This window comes from Colias eurytheme, chromosome 17 (genome assembly GCF_061535395.1).
Source record: "Colias eurytheme isolate Ceu_HAF_F1 chromosome 17, ilColEury1 Martin Lab GWU primary, whole genome shotgun sequence".
Taxonomy (NCBI): domain Eukaryota; kingdom Metazoa; phylum Arthropoda; class Insecta; order Lepidoptera; family Pieridae; genus Colias; species Colias eurytheme.
The window spans coordinates 8116353-8133952 of record NC_142996.1 but is presented as its reverse complement, the minus strand read 5'-3'; the positions used below and the strand labels follow the sequence as shown (position 1 = coordinate 8133952).

The 17600-nt window shown below is 32.0% G+C and overlaps 1 protein-coding gene across 1 annotated transcript; it reads left to right on the top strand.

The window, feature by feature from the left end:
• The first annotated feature begins 329 nt into the window (after positions 1–329).
• Positions 330–13944, top strand: LOC149901355 (mitochondrial coenzyme A transporter SLC25A16-like). The gene is made up of 6 exons (XM_090111479.1): positions 330–775; positions 1103–1329; positions 6716–6904; positions 8756–8912; positions 10036–10177; positions 13131–13944. Exons 1-6 carry the CDS (start codon positions 712–714, stop codon positions 13303–13305), a joined length of 954 nt encoding a protein of 317 aa, XP_089967605.1. The 5' UTR covers positions 330–711; the 3' UTR covers positions 13306–13944.
• Positions 13945–17600: the final 3656 nt, after the last annotated feature.

The window sequence follows — 17600 nt, the reverse complement described above, 5'->3', positions numbered from 1 at the left end:
AAATATATTGTAGAGCTTTTCATATTTTGAGCATTAAAATTTTTGAATAAACTGCCATCTACACTATTTATCTAAAGCTTAAATGAAATTAAATGTATAAATTTTGTTAATATTTTTCAGATTTATAATAATATCTGTTACTACAATAATGTTTTATAGTTTAATTCAATTTAATATTTGCATTTGTAAAGTAATGTTTTTGTAATCATACCGCATTCTGACACGTTGCTGTAATGAATAATGGCAAATGGCAATCTACTTTCTCGTTTGTCATTTCTCATGTGTCAACTGTCAGTTCGGTTTATTTTTAAATTTATTTAGCGTTCGACGTTGGAGAATTATAGACGCGTATGTTGTTTAGTTATTTTTTTTTACATTAGACGCGAAACATAAATAAAAAGACAGCTTTGTTAAAAGTGTCTGAATAATATCGATATATCACTGATGAATAATTGCTACTGTGTCTTGTGAGGCCCAAGTCCAACCATGGTCCAACTTTGACACAATTTGATCTTAATGACGGATGTTCAAAGAAAAGTGGTGTTTGGTTGGTGAAAGTTTTGTTTTAAATGTTGCGTGCCAAATCGTGAAGTAATGTCCCTCGTCATTGGAATGTAATTAATGATATTTATTTTATCGACGTCGCATGCTAAGCAGATAGACGATTTCATTTTTGTTTGGGTCAAACTTAAATTTTAAGCTGCCGTAAAGATGGCCCTAAAAGTGCAACCAAAAAACGACCTCGATTTCATTTTGAGGAACCTGTTAGCAGGAGGTACGTTCTATTTTTTATATATATTTTTTCTTTCTTATATGTCATTCACTTTCATTTATTAAACTAGCTTTCTAAATTTTGTATTTTTTTAGTTTGTTGTTGTTAGAGCATTTTTTTTAACTAAAATAACATAATATTGAAGCTAATATGAATAAAAGATGAAATATCTGTGTCTGTTTTATTTTAATTTTTATGTATAAATTTATATTAATGCCAATAAGTAGTAACCTATTTTTGAAATACGACACAAAAACCGATACAGCTAAAACTACATATGTACTACATTATTTTCTATAAGTAATAAAATTCCTTAAACTTTCTTTTTAGGTGTGGCCGGTATGTGTGCTAAGACGACAGTAGCCCCACTAGATAGGATTAAAATATTACTACAAGCTCAGTCGGCTCACTACAAACATCATGGTGTGTTTGGAGGTCTAGTGGCTATAGTGAAACAGGAGTCTTTCATAGCTCTATATAAAGGCAATGGAGCACAGATGGTCAGGATATTCCCGTATGCCGCGACACAGTTCACAAGCTTCGAAATTTATAAAAAGGTATGTTTGTTCCATTTTTTTCTAAAAAGTGTGTTAAACTATTCTACTAAACAGGTGTGTTGTTAACTAGATTAATGTATAAAAAAAAGACGGGTTGCACTCCGGGAGTGCCGGCAGAAGTGAAAACTTGATTATTAACGTTCAGCATGTTTGATATTTTGGAATGGTATCCGTCTTACGCATGGAATATAAGGGCTAAAAAAAAAACATTTGTCTTACGCTTTTTCGATCAGGCCATGTGTCCTGACGCGAGTTTAAGATTTTATACCCAACGCCGCTAAAGAAGTTTTCACTTCAAAATACGTGTATTGTAGTATGTAACATCACATTGAAGTTGGTGTTTCAAGTTTAATGTTTGGCTTACATTAACCAACATTGTTTTGATGATACACCCATTACCTACCTATACATTCATATATTATTTGTCATTAATTGGTAGTGTGAATTATGCTTAACTATTAAAAAAAAATAATGATAATATAAACTTACTAGCGGTCCGCCCCGGCTTCGCCCGTGGTACATGTTTACGTTTTCTCTACATAAGAACCATCCTCGTACTTCCAGGAATATAATAAAAAAAGAAAAATCGAAATCGGTTCAGCCGTTCTCGAGTTATGCGCTTACCAACACATTTTGCGATTCATTTTTATATATAAGATAAAGCTAGAGAGTAAGTCGAACATAGAACATCCCAGTTTTTTAATTCAATTAAAAATTATTTAAAAGGGGCAGGTTCTTAAGTGACCAGTTAAGCATCCCAATGCATTTTCATTTATTCTGTACTTGTGCTATGAAAATGTTTTTTTAATTGCATATTAATTCAATAAACATCATTTTATGTTGTCGTTTAATATAAATGGTAGCTATTATAGTTGTTTTTGCCTCGTGGTCTTGATCAATTATTATTATTTAGATAATTATTTATGGTCTATTGTCTCTTTAAGTGTAAACAAGTTAAAAGAATTAATTCTGTTGCTGAACAATCATATTTCCAATGATATAAAATTGGAATAATTTTATATATAACTAGCTGTGCCCCACGGTTTTACCCACAGTGCTCTGCTTCTGTTGGTCTTAGCGTGATGATATATTGCCTATAGCCTTCCTCGATAAATGGGCTATCTATCACTTAAAGAATTTTTCAAATCGGGCCAGTACCTGGTTCCTCAGATTAGCGCATTCAAACAAAAAAATTCGTCAGCTTTTTAATATTGGTATATATTACCTATCTAACTAGTTATACCAAATGAAAAGAAAATTAATATTTATAGACGATTAGAATTTTAAGATGTCTGATGAACTTATAAACTAAATTATAGCCAACTTGCTATGAAAGCAACGAAAATACGTCACGTTTCGTTACTTTATTATCAATGAAATCGTGTCTGTCATAAATCTTTTTATTATTTCACGTGTTCTGTTATCAAATGTTATAATTTCGACTACCGAACTAACTTAATAAAATAATATCATTGCTATCATTATAATGCAAATGTAAAAAGTTGTATCGGTTGTATATATCACTAGCTGCTCCGCGCGGTTTCACCCCCGTGACTCCTCTCCTGTTGGTCGTAGCGTGATGATATATAGCCTATAGCCTTCCTCGATAAATGAGCTATCTAACACCGAAAGAATTTTTCAAATCCGACCAGTAGTTCCCGAGATTAGCGCGTTCAAACAAACAAACTCTTCAGCTTTATAATATTAGTATAGATAAACATTTTTTCCTCTGTATCTCCATCAAAAACTCATAATATGTTTGACCTCATAGTCACGTTGATGATTCCTTATCAGTAAATTTCGCCGTTCAAGGCCACGTACTTTGTTTGATAGTTACTTGAAAACTCGACCTTTGAGTTATTTTTACTTCTTTTTTAATAGTACAGTCTCGACTAATCTAAATGCAAACATACAGCTTTTTGACGAAAATAAGAAATACATAATATGTTATTTTTTATCTATTTTAATTTGTAGATGAACTTTATATTCCCGGCATATACCTTTTAATTCGTTTCTAAATGCACAATAGATTTATTACTCTGTTTGTTGATGTTTCAATGTAATAATGTATGGATTATGTACGATATGTAATCGGGATTCTGTTAATGTAGCGGTGTTAACAGTTACATATAGTACGACATAAAAGAGATGAAATTAATTATTTTGGAACTAATTCGTTTTTCATTACCTGGCAACCCTGAATTGGCAATGTAGCTGTCAAGTTGAATAAAAATTTTTTGTTTTTTTCGTGAAGTGGAGAATTATTGAGATAAAATTGTTATTTAGAACAAGAAATTTAAATAAAAAAGGAGTCATCATGAAAAAGGTTAAACGTAGCGGTGTCCGTGATGTGGTGTATAAAGTTTTTATTCGGTGTTTGTCCGAATTTCAAGCTGGAAATTTATTGACTGATTTGGAAAACGTTTACAAACGTACATCAGAATATACCGGTGAGATTCCATTTATTTTTGCTCAGTACTACGTAAAATAGAATATTCCATTAGTGACGAGTGTTTAATGTATGTATGTATGGCGATTATTACGTTTTCGCAATTTAATTTGAGGTTATTTGTATGTAAACAAAAACTAGTTTTTATAGTGCGACCAGCACAATTTGAGTCAAGAAGTTATATCCAATCCAACCAGCCTCAAATAAAGTACCTAGTTTAGATTTTACTACATAGTATAGTGATAACTGTTTTCATACAGCTATCTATCTATTAATCAATCAAACCATAAGAAAAAAAATCATATTTACTGTATCATATTTACAGATACTGAAGATGCCGCGTACCCTCTTGCCAGTACTTCGAAACAGATTGATGATCAGTCCTTTGAAGGAGTAGAATATTTAAATTTTGATGAATTATATTAATGTACAAAATTTATCTACAAAAAAAATAAAAATATGTGGTTTTCAAATCGCCTTGTTTTTTTCTACCCGACGGACCCAGAAAGAGGGTAATGTGTTTGAGCTGCATGTATGCTTGTTTGTTTGTATGTTTGATTCTATGTGCGCCTCTGCAGTCTAAACACTTGACCGATTTTTATAAAATAACTAATTCCAAATACATTTAAGTAAAATTTGACCTAGGTAGGTCAATTAAAATACTAATGTATTTTTGTCTTAAATATTTTACGCTATTGCTACAATGAAACAATTATAACGGTTTAAATCGCGGTATTTATTTTAGATTATATTATATAGATTTTTGGATTTTTATTCTATAGTATCAAGATCGCTTGCGTCGCAGTATCAGTGTTGCTATATGAGCGACGGTGGCGCCCTCATTTATTTTCATCTCTTTTGTGTCGCACTGTACTAAGCGTAGCGTTGCCGTCACACTTAGACAAACATTAATACGTGAACCGGACAATACAATATAATGTAATGCTATACTGAAGCTATAGAAAATTATTTGGGATGATACTGTTACGTTAGCATGTTAGTTAGCATGAACCTTTTTCGATCTTCTCGACTATCTTCTAATACTGAAATATTTTTTCTATATATGTATAGCTAAGACCAACAGGAGCGGAGCAATGCGGGTGAAACCGCGGGGCACGACTATTTGCGAAAATAGATTTAAAAAAAATTTTAGTAGATTATCATGAGGTGAAAGACTAAAACGTAAATCCACAAATATTTGATAAAAACCGGCTTCCATATAGCACGTGAGTTGACTTATGGATCGTAGGTGCGGCATTTCGTTTGCATTTCATAGTAGGTAGGTACCTTGTACCTAGATGCGATGTGCGAAGTACGAACTTCACTTAAATTTTTATCTTTACATAACTATGCTTAAGATATTATCTTATACAAAAAGTGTATAAAATATCTACATTTATAAAAAAAAACAGTTCGCTCAAAATATTCAATGTAAAATCATAACTCGTTATCATTAATTTTCCTTTCCACAAGTTAATATGGTTCCTGGGTTTAATCTATCAACTGACTTGATTTGATTTCATTCAAAAATCTCCAAAGAAAAAACCGTGTCTAAATGTTAGTAGGTGGCATTTATACCATAAGGACTAAATATCAATGAACCAGGAAAAGATGGCATAGATAAAATACCGTATTATCTACGATTTCTTATCTACGTTTGCTACCAAGTATCAATAGAAAATATCAATTACTAGCGGTCCGCCCCAGCTTCGCCCGTGGTTCATATTTCGCAAAAAAAGGTAGCCTATGTTCTTTCTCAGGGTCTAAAGCTTATCTATTCCAAATTTCATCTCAATCAGTCCAGTAGTTTATGCGTGAAAACCATACATACATACATACAAACCTTTCCTCTTTATAATATTAGTATAGAAGTATAGATTAGTGATCCAAAATATAGAGACTTCTAAGTTCTAAATGTTTTCTTCCTTTCAAAGCATATTAGAATATCCTGTTAAAAAAACATGAAAGGATATTCTAAATACTGCATGACAACGGGCAAACAAATACTTGAGAATTATTTAAATTCTATTGTTAACAATCAGATCAAAAAACGTCTATAAAAAGTATATCGACGAGCCATTGTAATAGCTCGTCAGTCAGTTCATGTAACTACTTCACTTTATTGATTTAAAACAAGGATATCAATAATATAATGCAAATGTGTTTCATTATAATATCATTTGGTTTTTTTTTTATATTATTAATTATTATATTGAATTGCGTTTTAACTTTTATAATAGCGATGATTGAGATGATGAAGTATCATTTTCAAGGTAAATTTTATTTCTTACTAGCGGTCCGCCCCGGCTTCGCCCGTGGTACATGTTTACGTTTTCTCTACATAAGAACCATCCTCGTACTTCAAGGAATATAATAAAAAAAGAATTTTCGAAATCGGTTCAGCCGTTCTCGAGTTATGCGCTTACCAACACATTTTGCGATTCATTTTTATATATAAGAAGAAGATAACGACTTTAATACGCTACAATTATTGTAGATCTATTATTATTACGTTGTCAATAATAATTGTCTATGTATAAATTGAAATAAGTACCTATATTTGATACAACAACTTTAATGGCTTCATCATATAGCATCATACCATATTATCATGTATAGGCATAGGTAGTAATATATCCTACTCATTTCATACACCCTACATATAAGAATCATCTTACGTTATTAGGGTCGGCGCAAAGGGGCCCGCGACCCCAGCCACTGTTGGCCAGCGATAGCCACTTAACAAATTTTGTCATATATTTTGTATAGACGGACCACACACGTGGAGCCGGTGGCGACCACTCGCTACAAAATGTATCAAGTGGCTGTCGCTGGCCACTAGTGGCTGTGTGGCCCGTTTGCGCCAACCCTCTAATGACTTTGCTACCTATGTCCATGTTAAAAAATAACATTCTTCTCATAACCGAACCTTTCCAGTACTTCAGTGGGCTAAGCATACCGCTCGTCCAGCACGGTGACAAGTTCCTCGCTGGAGCGGCTGCCGGAGTGACGTCTGTAACCCTCACATACCCTCTCGACACGATCAGAGCGAGACTCGCCTTCCAAATAACGGGAGAGCACAGATATACGGGCATCGTGCATGCCGCGTCTACCATGTTTAGAACGGTGAGTAGATCAGCTTCTGAGTAAAGTGAAGCTTTGGAACGACATACTGCATGTGGTGTTCCAGAACAATAATGTAATTTTCGGGATAAAAACTATCGTTTGTATTAATCCAAGTTACTTCTATGTGTGTGTGAAATTTCATGAAAATCAGTTCAGCAGAACAACAGAACAAACATACATTCGCATTATTATATTAGTAGGATTGGAAACAGTGTTACTATCCGATTCTAAGTATTTCCTATTTTTACTTGAATCAGTAGTAAGTGTTTATGGGCGGTGGTGAACATTTAGCTTACAAAGGTTCCTGATGCCAAATGTGTCTTAATGATTAGAGGGTCCATAGTCCAGTGAACTGTCCACAATGATAAGGCTATTTCAAAGTTTGCCTTTAAGACTATCTTTGATTGATGGATCATGATAACTTGGATGGGTCACCATTGAATATAGGAGATATTCCAATCAACTGTGTTTGTGTTCCCACAAACATGAAATAGATAAACTATTCTTATTGAACCACAAAACTGTTGTTGAAAACGTGGGATCTATAAAAACTTATTGAATGCATATTCTGCAAGTATTTATTCTTACAGTGCATTTACATCAAACGAACATAGAGCTAGAGAAAGAATATTTCTTTTAGAGTAAATGAAAACTCGTATTCAGTATTGTTCAATATAAGAACATTGCATAGAATCTTCGAAAGAATGCTCTACGCTTGTTTACACTAAAATAATTTGACATAGTGGGGTTATTATTATGGCCATTCGCTCGTTTGATGTAAATGCCCTTTTAGAGAGCATGATAGATTCAACAGTTTACAGACATAGTTATAGTTAGAATGGGTATAAAATGAGGGATTAGATTCATTGACCCGTTTCAAGGTGCTAACGAAAGAAGCCATAGAAGCTTGTATATTTTATAGAATATAGATTGTTAAATATGTAACACTAGCTGCTCCGCGCGGTTTCCACCCCCGTGGCTCAACTCCTGTTGCCCGTAGCGTGATGAAATATAGCCTATAACCTTCCTCGATAAATGGGCTATCTAACACCGAAAGAATTTTTCAAATCGGACCAGTAGTTCCCGAGATTAGTGCGTTCAAACAAACAAACAAACTCTTCAGCTTTATAATATTATATGTAACATGTAGGTCGTCAATATAAGCAAATTGAATATATTAATATTTGATAGTACTTACATAATTATTTTCTCTCCCTATCTAATAGTTTATTGGTATTGTCAACCATATGTTCTACAGTCAAAAATTACAGAATGTAAGTATGGAAATAATCGTAAAAAGTGTTATATATTACGGATTATATCAGCAAGCGATATTGGCCTTTAGTATTGCCAAAGTACAGTTTTTGATCATTGATTCACCTGATAATAACGGATTATTATCAGTTTAATCAATGTACAATTTCCTACATTGATAAGGAACATAAATAATTATAAAACTTGGATGTATCTTATTAAATATGAAAAAAATATTTATTACCAGTTTATATGTTGTGTTTATTATGAAGAAAATAAACATGTAAATACGCTCAAAAATAACGATGTTATCAATGTAACGTACTTAACAATATTTAAGTAGATTTTCTTACAAAAATGTATATTTCTCATATTCGTTAAGATATTGCATTCTCTCGTACAATTTATATCAGTCGTACCTACAAAATTTCTTCCACTAAAATATTTTGGGTTCGACAGCAAAGCATCAAATAAAAATTCTTCTAATTTTACCTAGTCTAGTAGTTAAATGTAGTTTAGTATAGCCTATATAAGCCTGAACAATGTTTTTTCAACATAATATTATTTATCAACATCACATGGTATTTCTATATACAGGAGGGCGGTATACTAGCGCTATACCGCGGGTTCGTCCCCACAATGGTGGGCATGGTGCCGTACGCAGGGTTCAGTTTCTACTGCTTCGAATCGTTAAAATATTTCTGTATGAAGTATCTGCCAACTACTCTGTGTCGGAAGTGTGATCGAAATACGGGTAAGTTGTTTTTTAATACGTAAAATTTGCTAAATATATTTATGTTATGGGATATATCAAAAAGAGCTTGTGTGCCGAGCACACGTGTCAGAAGAGAAACTTCTTTGGTAAGATTTAATGATACCAAAATCGTCGCCTTACTCGATGATGCGACGACATTGCCATGACGCAACCTTGAAATTTTACTCACAACGCGCCTAAAGAAGTTTCACTTCAAAAATGTTGTTTATTTATTATTTATGCTAAAGCTGAGGAGTTTGTTTAGAGAGATAAGCGCTATAAATTAAAATTAAATTTAAATGAAAAAAAAATCTCTTTGGAGAAAATACCAGTGAGAAATCTAAAAACAAAAACATTAATTTGTACAATTGTAAAGATTCCATATGTTAACAAGTTTATTTGAAAATGGCGTCGTTGCTAATATGTCTAGACTATATTTGTAATTTGTAATTTAAATAAAAAGCGAGGTTGTTCACACTGAACATGTATACTTGTATGGACAATGGTCGGAGGACATTTACGTTGACATACAGTTAATAATATTTTCCTTTTATATATAACTCTAATTTATACGCAAATATTGGAAACACTGAACAGAATTACTGATATAAACAGTTGTCATCATTCAGACAACTATTTATTTATGCTTCATATTAAATAAAATACAATATGTGCCCTTTATAAGCAAAATCAAATTTTTAATTAGTGGCCTATATGATGCTATATATAGAAATAAGAAAAAAATTGGTTGTTTGTAAACTTGGTTTACTGACGATAGTTGAACGTGACAACGTCCGATTGTGCTTCTTTGTCGCTCGTTCCGCACTCTCGCTTGCACTTCAAGCCTTACACGGATGACGGAACGCCTCAGAGCGAGGTAACGACGCATGAGTCATGTTTTTTCGTGCGTGCAGGCGGCTCTATCGAATTATAAGACGTTGTCATGTCAAAAAATATTCTGCTAGCAATACTTTTCTAAAATATAATCAAAATTAAAACCTAAAATAATTGGTGGCTAATAAAACACTTTCTATTTCTAAATGTTAACCGCGGTAATTCATCGTGGTAGTCAATAGTCATCAAGTTTAAAGCATTTATTAATAAGCAAGTATCGTTTCCACAGGCGGTCTAGTACTAACAGTGCCGGGTAAGCTCTTATGCGGCGGGCTCGCGGGCGCCGCGGCGCAGTCGGTCTCGTACCCGCTCGATGTGACTCGCCGGCGAATGCAACTAGCCGCTATGGACCCCGCTACTAGGCACTTTGGGTGAGATACACACACATACACAAACGAAACAAGTATATACAGCCACATGAAAACACAAAAGAATACACGAACCATACGAATTTACAAACACAGAAACATACAAGAAAGTAGTTATAGTCTACTTGATAAGTTGAAAATGGCGTAAACTAGAGATAAGGCTCTTAAAAATACGTGCGATAGCTCATTTGATTCGGAATGACGTCTAGAAAAATGTATCGGAAATGTTTATTAGCACACAAAAAATTGCAAAAGTTATAGGCAAATTAAGTTTCAAAAAATTAGGTATTTTGTTTATTGTTAATAACTCCGAAATAATTAACATTTCAGAAATTTTGAAAAAAGATTCTTAAAGAGGAGGAAATTTCCAACGAAAATCTCCCGACTCCCGGAATTCTATCTCCATTATTTATAATTTTAATTTAACGCTGAAAATAGCCCTCCGCGCGGCATTTTTAGTTAGCGCGCGCGGCTTCAAAACCGAGCACGTCACACTAATTATTTTTTTTAAGGTATTAAATATTAATTTAAAAATTTAAAAAAATTATGGTGTATTCCGAACACTTCAAAGAATTTGCTCCCGTTGGAAATTTTACTTAAAGTTAATTTTTCAACAAATTAGACAAATGTTAACTAATGAAATTTTTTTGAACTTCCGTCCTTATTGCACATTAAAAAAAAATGTTTAAATAATTGTCGGTAAAATTTTTCACTTAGTGGAGACCTTCATATAAATATCCTTAACAAGATCGCGCCATAAAAGTTTAAAAAATTTTATTACTTTGTTTATAATAATTTTTTCAAGTTAAGTAATTTGAACAAAAAACTAGAAATTTCTAGTTTTTTGTTAACTTGAAAAAATTATTATAAACAAAGTATTAACATTTTTTAAACTTTTATGGCGCGATCTTGTTAAGGATATTTATATGAAGGGCTCCACTAAGTGAAAAGTTTTACCGACAATTATTTAAACATTTTTTTTAATGTGCAATAAGGACGGAAGTTCAAAAAAATTTCATTAGTTAACATTTGTCTAATTTGTTGAAAAATTAACTTTAAGTAAAATTTCCAACGGGAGCAAATTCTTTGAAGTGTTCGGAATACACCATAATTTTTTTAAATTTTTAAATTAATATTTAATACCTTAAAAAAAATAATTAGTGTGACGTGCTCGGTTTTGAAGCCGCGCGCGCTAACTAAAAATGCCGCGCGGAGGGCTATTTTCAGCGTTAAATTAAAATTATAAATAATGGAGATAGAATTCCGGGAGTCGGGAGATTTTCGTTGGAAATTTCCTCCTCTTTAAGAATCTTTTTTCAAAATTTCTGAAATGTTAATAATTTCGGAGTTATTAACAATAAACGAAATACCTACTTTTTTGAAACTTAATTTGCCTATAACTTTTGCAATTTTTTGTGTGCTAATAAACATTTCCGATACATTTTTCTAGACGTCATTCCGAATCAAATGAGCTATCGCACGTATTTTTAAGAGCCTTATCTCTAGTTTACGCCATTTTCAACTTATCAAGTAGACTATTACACGAAACACGCATTTAAAAATACACATAAACACACAAAAGAAAGTATACGTACACACATATGCACAATACTCTCAATTAACGCAATACTCGTATACAAATGACGCAAAGCACGCATATACAGACTCGACAATAATACACGGTACACAAAACAAGCGCACAGGCACGTAAACACACAAAAAACTGTAAAAACTTGCGTATTAAATACAGATAAATCACCCAAAACACGAATCTATACTTCCATAAAACACACACGATCTCTTACACACTGAACTATATGTTATGCTTACGATTGTGTACATTTAAATATGTCAGAAAATCATATGTGTATTCATGTATCATGAGCACGCTATATGTTTATATACACGCACAGTTACGTACGCATGCACGCACAATGCACTGTCTCTCTGTCGATAACTTCATAGAAAAAAACTTAAAACTTGGGATTTGGTGGCGGAATACCAAGGTTTTTTTATGTTCAATAATTAAAACATAGTAATGAAGTAATTTATTATCTAACCATAGGAGAAATAGTTTACAATCGTTTTAGGTACACGAAAGTGGAAAATTTGTTTATGGTAGACATATTTTGTAGATTTTTCATTGCAAACATAACGTTTTATTAAATATCAAAGTCTAGCTGGCCCGTTTTCGTTATAAAATAAATACATACACTGTATTTTATCGTAATTGCAATATAAAAGTTGTAACATTTCGCATCCAATTGAATGGGCAATTGGGCACACAAGGGGTCACGGATGATTTGCTGAGCAAATTGATTTGTACAGATTCTCTTTTAACTTATATGTAGCATCCTATTGCATTTCCTTAAATCATAATGTAGTTTATTATATTTTCTATAGAATACAATAATAATTGGCTCCTATTGTAAATGACTATGAATATAATCATCTCTATCTTAGAAAAGGTTATATATCTGTTTTTCTTTATACTTTGATCATAATTATATTTTTTTTCTTATATTATGTACCTAATTATAATAAACACTTCTTACTAACGACTAAATTTTATTGCATATTTCTTGCACTGGTGTTGGCGAACATAACAGGAGGTTCGTAGTTATTTTATTTATTTATTTTTGTGTTGAATTTATTTTATTTCATTTTATTATGTAGTTATAATATTCATAAATGAATAAGTTCGTGCGTCATTAAGTTTTAACTATTTGACGTAATTTTCGTCTTGCTAAGTGTTAATTAAATTTATATAAGTACATTATACTTAAAAAAATTTTCTTTTTCATTTCTTGTGATATTTAAATTATAATTTTGTCAAAATATTTTCATACAATAGACAAGTATACTTACCACATAGGGTTTATGAAATATTGTGTTTTTGTGTGTTATTTTTTGTTTAAAAATAAATAAATATATGAACATTTTTAAAAATTTTCAGTATCGGCATGTTCAAAACCCTCGCTCACATATACCGGGACAATGGTATAGTGAAGGGTTTATACCGCGGTATGAGCATCAACTACTTACGTGCTATACCGATGGTGGCCACTTCGTTCTCGACTTATGAGCTCATGAAACAATTACTGAACTTGGATACGGGAATGAGTGTTTAATGTTCGTTGTGCTTGCGATTTGAGTTTTGATGTTACGATATTTTTTGTAAATTTTTTCTTGGTGTAACGATTTATTTGTAATTTTTTTTAACACTTGTTAGTTCTGTTAACTGTTTGTGTAATCAATATTTGTGAAATGGTTTGATGTAATCGATCAGTTTTAGTTTCGAACGTTGAGCGGTATAATCTATTTGTTAAAACACTTAGTGATTTTCTAGATGTCACGAATAGAGCTTGAAGCTTGTTAATTTTTTTAATTCCACGCAAATATTTTAATAAAACCACTGTTCAATTTGTATCAATGTATAGACTGGTATTTGTTACATCTTAAAGTTTTCTGTTATAATGAATTTATTTTAAAATATCGTAGTGTAATTGCAAGCCGACAAATAAATACTTAAGAATGTAAGATCACGGGACGTAATATTGTATGTAATATAATGTGTTATTTACAAAATAGGATAATCGTTCTACCTATGGACATTATTATACAGGGAAGTAATGTGATCATCCTTTGTTGACTGAGTCACGTTTTAAATTGCATATAAGCTGAGAAAATTCCACTTTTATACAATAACCAAAGTTTTTCAGGCAGGTTTAATTGGAATTTTAACAAAAATTGTAATATAACAAATTGACTTCAATTTTGTAATGGGTTAATTTATTTGTAAGATTATTTCAAACAGGTTTAAGTAATTGTAATTTTAACAAAAATTTAACAAATTGACTTCAATTTTTGAAATTGGTTATTTGTAAAAGTATTGTGTACTGGGATAATTATAATTGTATTACTAAAATATCATTTGTAGATGTTATAAAGTTTGTTAATTTTATAAATTCCGTTGTATTCAGCTGTTTATTCCCTAGATTATTTAATTCATGGAAAAAATAATAGGATGTAAAATTATCCTAAATTAATTTCTTAATAACTCAGTCCCCGGAACCACAGACACAATAGAAAATCTATTGTCGTGGACCGATCGGGCCGTTCGGGGCTCAATGGGTTAATTACCCCAGTGCAATTGATTTTTCTTTACAATAAAATAACAAGAGCATAATTATTGGTTTGGGTAGAATAAGTATGGTCTCTGTTTTCCACGGTATATGAAATGTTTGTAATTGTAGATACTAAGGAAACCAGTATTTTAAGTAATGTTATAGAGATAAGGCCCTGGTTGTAAAATAGCATTTAAATATTATATTATTAGTTAGCACAACTATATGAAATTTATCTAAGCTCTCAATCTTTCTTTGTGTAGTTAAATTATAATTAGTTAAAAAAAATATTTGGAGATCCATGTGAATAGCTTTAACTGTTTAAATGTTACATAAGATGTAACTTATTACACTATAAGAGGCTTATATTTAATTAAATATATATTTATTTTTGTTAACACAGCTCTGTAATCTATAATTTGGGCGTTTTCGGTATTGTTAACGATTTGTGTGCGGATCATCGAATCATATTTATTGAAAATATATGTTTAAATTAAACAGTATCTGGTATTTTTATTTCATGCCCTTGATAATAATTATATTGTATCTTGGTATCAGAGAAGAGAGGCTAAATTTTATCTACGTGAAAAAAGAGGAGCTCTTAAATATATACACACATCAACAAAGTCTAAGGATATTATGTATTGTACGAATATATTTTAGATATTCGTACGAATCTATGAAAAATTTTGTCATATTGTGAATGGAAGAATTATAGATAATTTTATGGTATTTAATACAAAATAAAAACATTCCATGATTTTATTTTATTTTCATTGATAATGTTAATTTTTCTCTCTCCCGCTCCGCCCGTGCTGCCGCCGCCGCTAGGCGCTCTCTTCAAGTCAATCATATCGTTATAATTTTTAAACTATTCGGCCTAATTAGTAATTACTTAGTGTGAAAGACAAAGTTTATCTACATTAAATACTTAATGTGAGAAATATATTCAATTTGATAAGAGTTTGTTAATATATTCATGAGCATTGTAAAATAGTACAAAACTTATTAAAATTTATGGTTCACAATTTTGGTCGTACTGGCTTCCACATAAAAGGTATATGCTGTCGCGGACTTCTATTTAGATTAACTTAAGACAAACAATCCTGCGGTACATCATCTTTATTATGTAACTCCTTTGGTTTAGGCAGCGCACGCCAAGATAGCTCTTAGATGGAAGTTAAGATTTTTTCCGACTTATGTAACTGACACCAGACACATATCGTTATATTATGACCAAAATTAAATAAAATCATTATCAATTGTAGCCTATGTGTTATTCTGATGAATAACCTATATTACTCGATAGTTTCATCCAAATCCGTCCAATATTTTTTTCGTGAAAGAGTAACAAACATACACACACATACATCGATCCTCACAAACTTTCGCATTTATAATATTAGTAGGATTATACTAGCTGACCCGACAGACATTGTCCTGTCTGTTTTGTATACAGTATAAGTTTAATGTATATGAACGGTCAAACGCGTAAAGGGTTTTAATTAATTTATAATTAAATAGGGGCATCTATTGGATACTTACTCAATCCCGTCAACAGATGTCGCCCTAAGTAAACTGCTCTAAACCAAGAATGGTTTAGAGCACAGTTTAGAACCACTTTAGAGCTAACAGATAATTATTGTACTATCAAATAATAGACGAACACAAATTTGAAATAAAATTATTTTGTGACTATAAACTCAAAACTGATAGATCAAATCATGATGATCCTGTCTGGCCGTCGTGGGCTCTTGATCTATGAGATGTAACCTATCCTATCTTTCAAGTTAGATCAAACTGCACCCGGGGTGCAATTAAAATTTAAAATCAGTTCGGTAGTTTTGGAGTCCATCACGGACAAATGTGTCACGTACTTTTTATGTATAAAGAAGGGATAGAACAGACAGGATGGTAATAATGGTTCCGATTACAATGTGGGTGAACATTTTTAAATAACAGGCCAGTTATATCATGATTTGGGAATTGAACCTGCGTCTTTCGATGTATCGTGGATCTCAGCCTATTCAGCTCGCAGGCCGCAGCACCTATGATACCTCATACCACATCAGCAATTGAAGTTTTACGGTTTTAGTGTATAAGAGGCAATCAACGCCATCTATTGAGATAATCTGACCACCAACCATCTCGACCAATACCTATGAAACAGTGAAACAGTTTTAAAGATTACAATATTGTATTGATGGAACTCGGCCTTTATTTAATATAATTATGGTAAATTAGGAAAAATATATAATTTAGAACTTCATTTTTTAGTACTGCATGTCCAATTTGAATCATCGTGTGATTTATTTATTTATGCATGCAAAGGTATATTGGAGCCTACGATATCAAAGTGCCAAAAACCTACGATGATTTCCTTTCTTAAATAATTTGTTCTCATTTGAAACGAACACCAAGATATTAGATGACGTTGTGTGTTACTAAAAATATAAATATTTGAGTAATCATCAATCTGATATTTGAGGAATCATCGTGTGATTTATTTATTTATGCATGCAAAGGTATATTGGAGCCTACGATATCAAAGTGCCAAAAACCTACGATGATTTCCATTCTTAAATAATTTGTTCTCATTTGAAACGAACACTAAGATATTATATGACGTTGTGTGTTACTAAAAATATAAATATTTGAGTAATGGGGTGAACCGGCAATGAAACATTGTGTATAATTAATTTTATTTATTATCTAATTCCTATTCTCGGGCATAGTACAGTTGTAAGAATAAATTGTTTTATACGTTTTATCTGAAATTAGATTATTGCCAACACTGTATAATTTCAGTAAGTTATCAATTTGCGCAACATTGCACTCATTGTCACACAACATTCGCTCTACACAAATGTTCTCTTTAACTCATTTATATTGAATATTTATTACCTATGCATTCTGCCAGGAAAGCCTTATATTACAAAACGAACTTCGATTGTGTGAAATAACGCTAGCGAAAGCAAAACCAACTTAGTGCAACGTCAATGTTAAAAAAATTTATTTCACACAAATGAAGCGCGTACATTTTTTTGTTCTTTTTGCATATTTATTTATTTACCTAACTTACATACTTAATACTTAGATCAAAGAAACGTGTGGCGACCGATGTGATTGGTGGGAAATTCTTTGTATGCAGGACACACGCTCACAATCAATCGAAGTGCAGTTTGGAAATGTAACACATTGTAACTCATCGTCTATTATTTAAAATGGCACTGACAGAAGAAACGGACGCCGTCCGAGCTCCAAGTGATCCATCGCTACGTTCTGCCAGTTAGCTCCAA

Excerpts from the sequence above, each read along its gene's own strand:
- LOC149901355 (XM_090111479.1), top strand. The coding sequence starts at position 712 with ATGGCCCTAAAAGTGCAACCAAAAAACGACCTCGATTTCATTTTGAGG. Across the intron at positions 1,330-6,715 it reads GCTTCGAAATTTATAAAAAG|TACTTCAGTGGGCTAAGCAT; the intron begins GTATGTTTGTTC and ends GAACCTTTCCAG. Across the intron at positions 6,905-8,755 it reads CGTCTACCATGTTTAGAACG|GAGGGCGGTATACTAGCGCT; the intron begins GTGAGTAGATCA and ends TTCTATATACAG.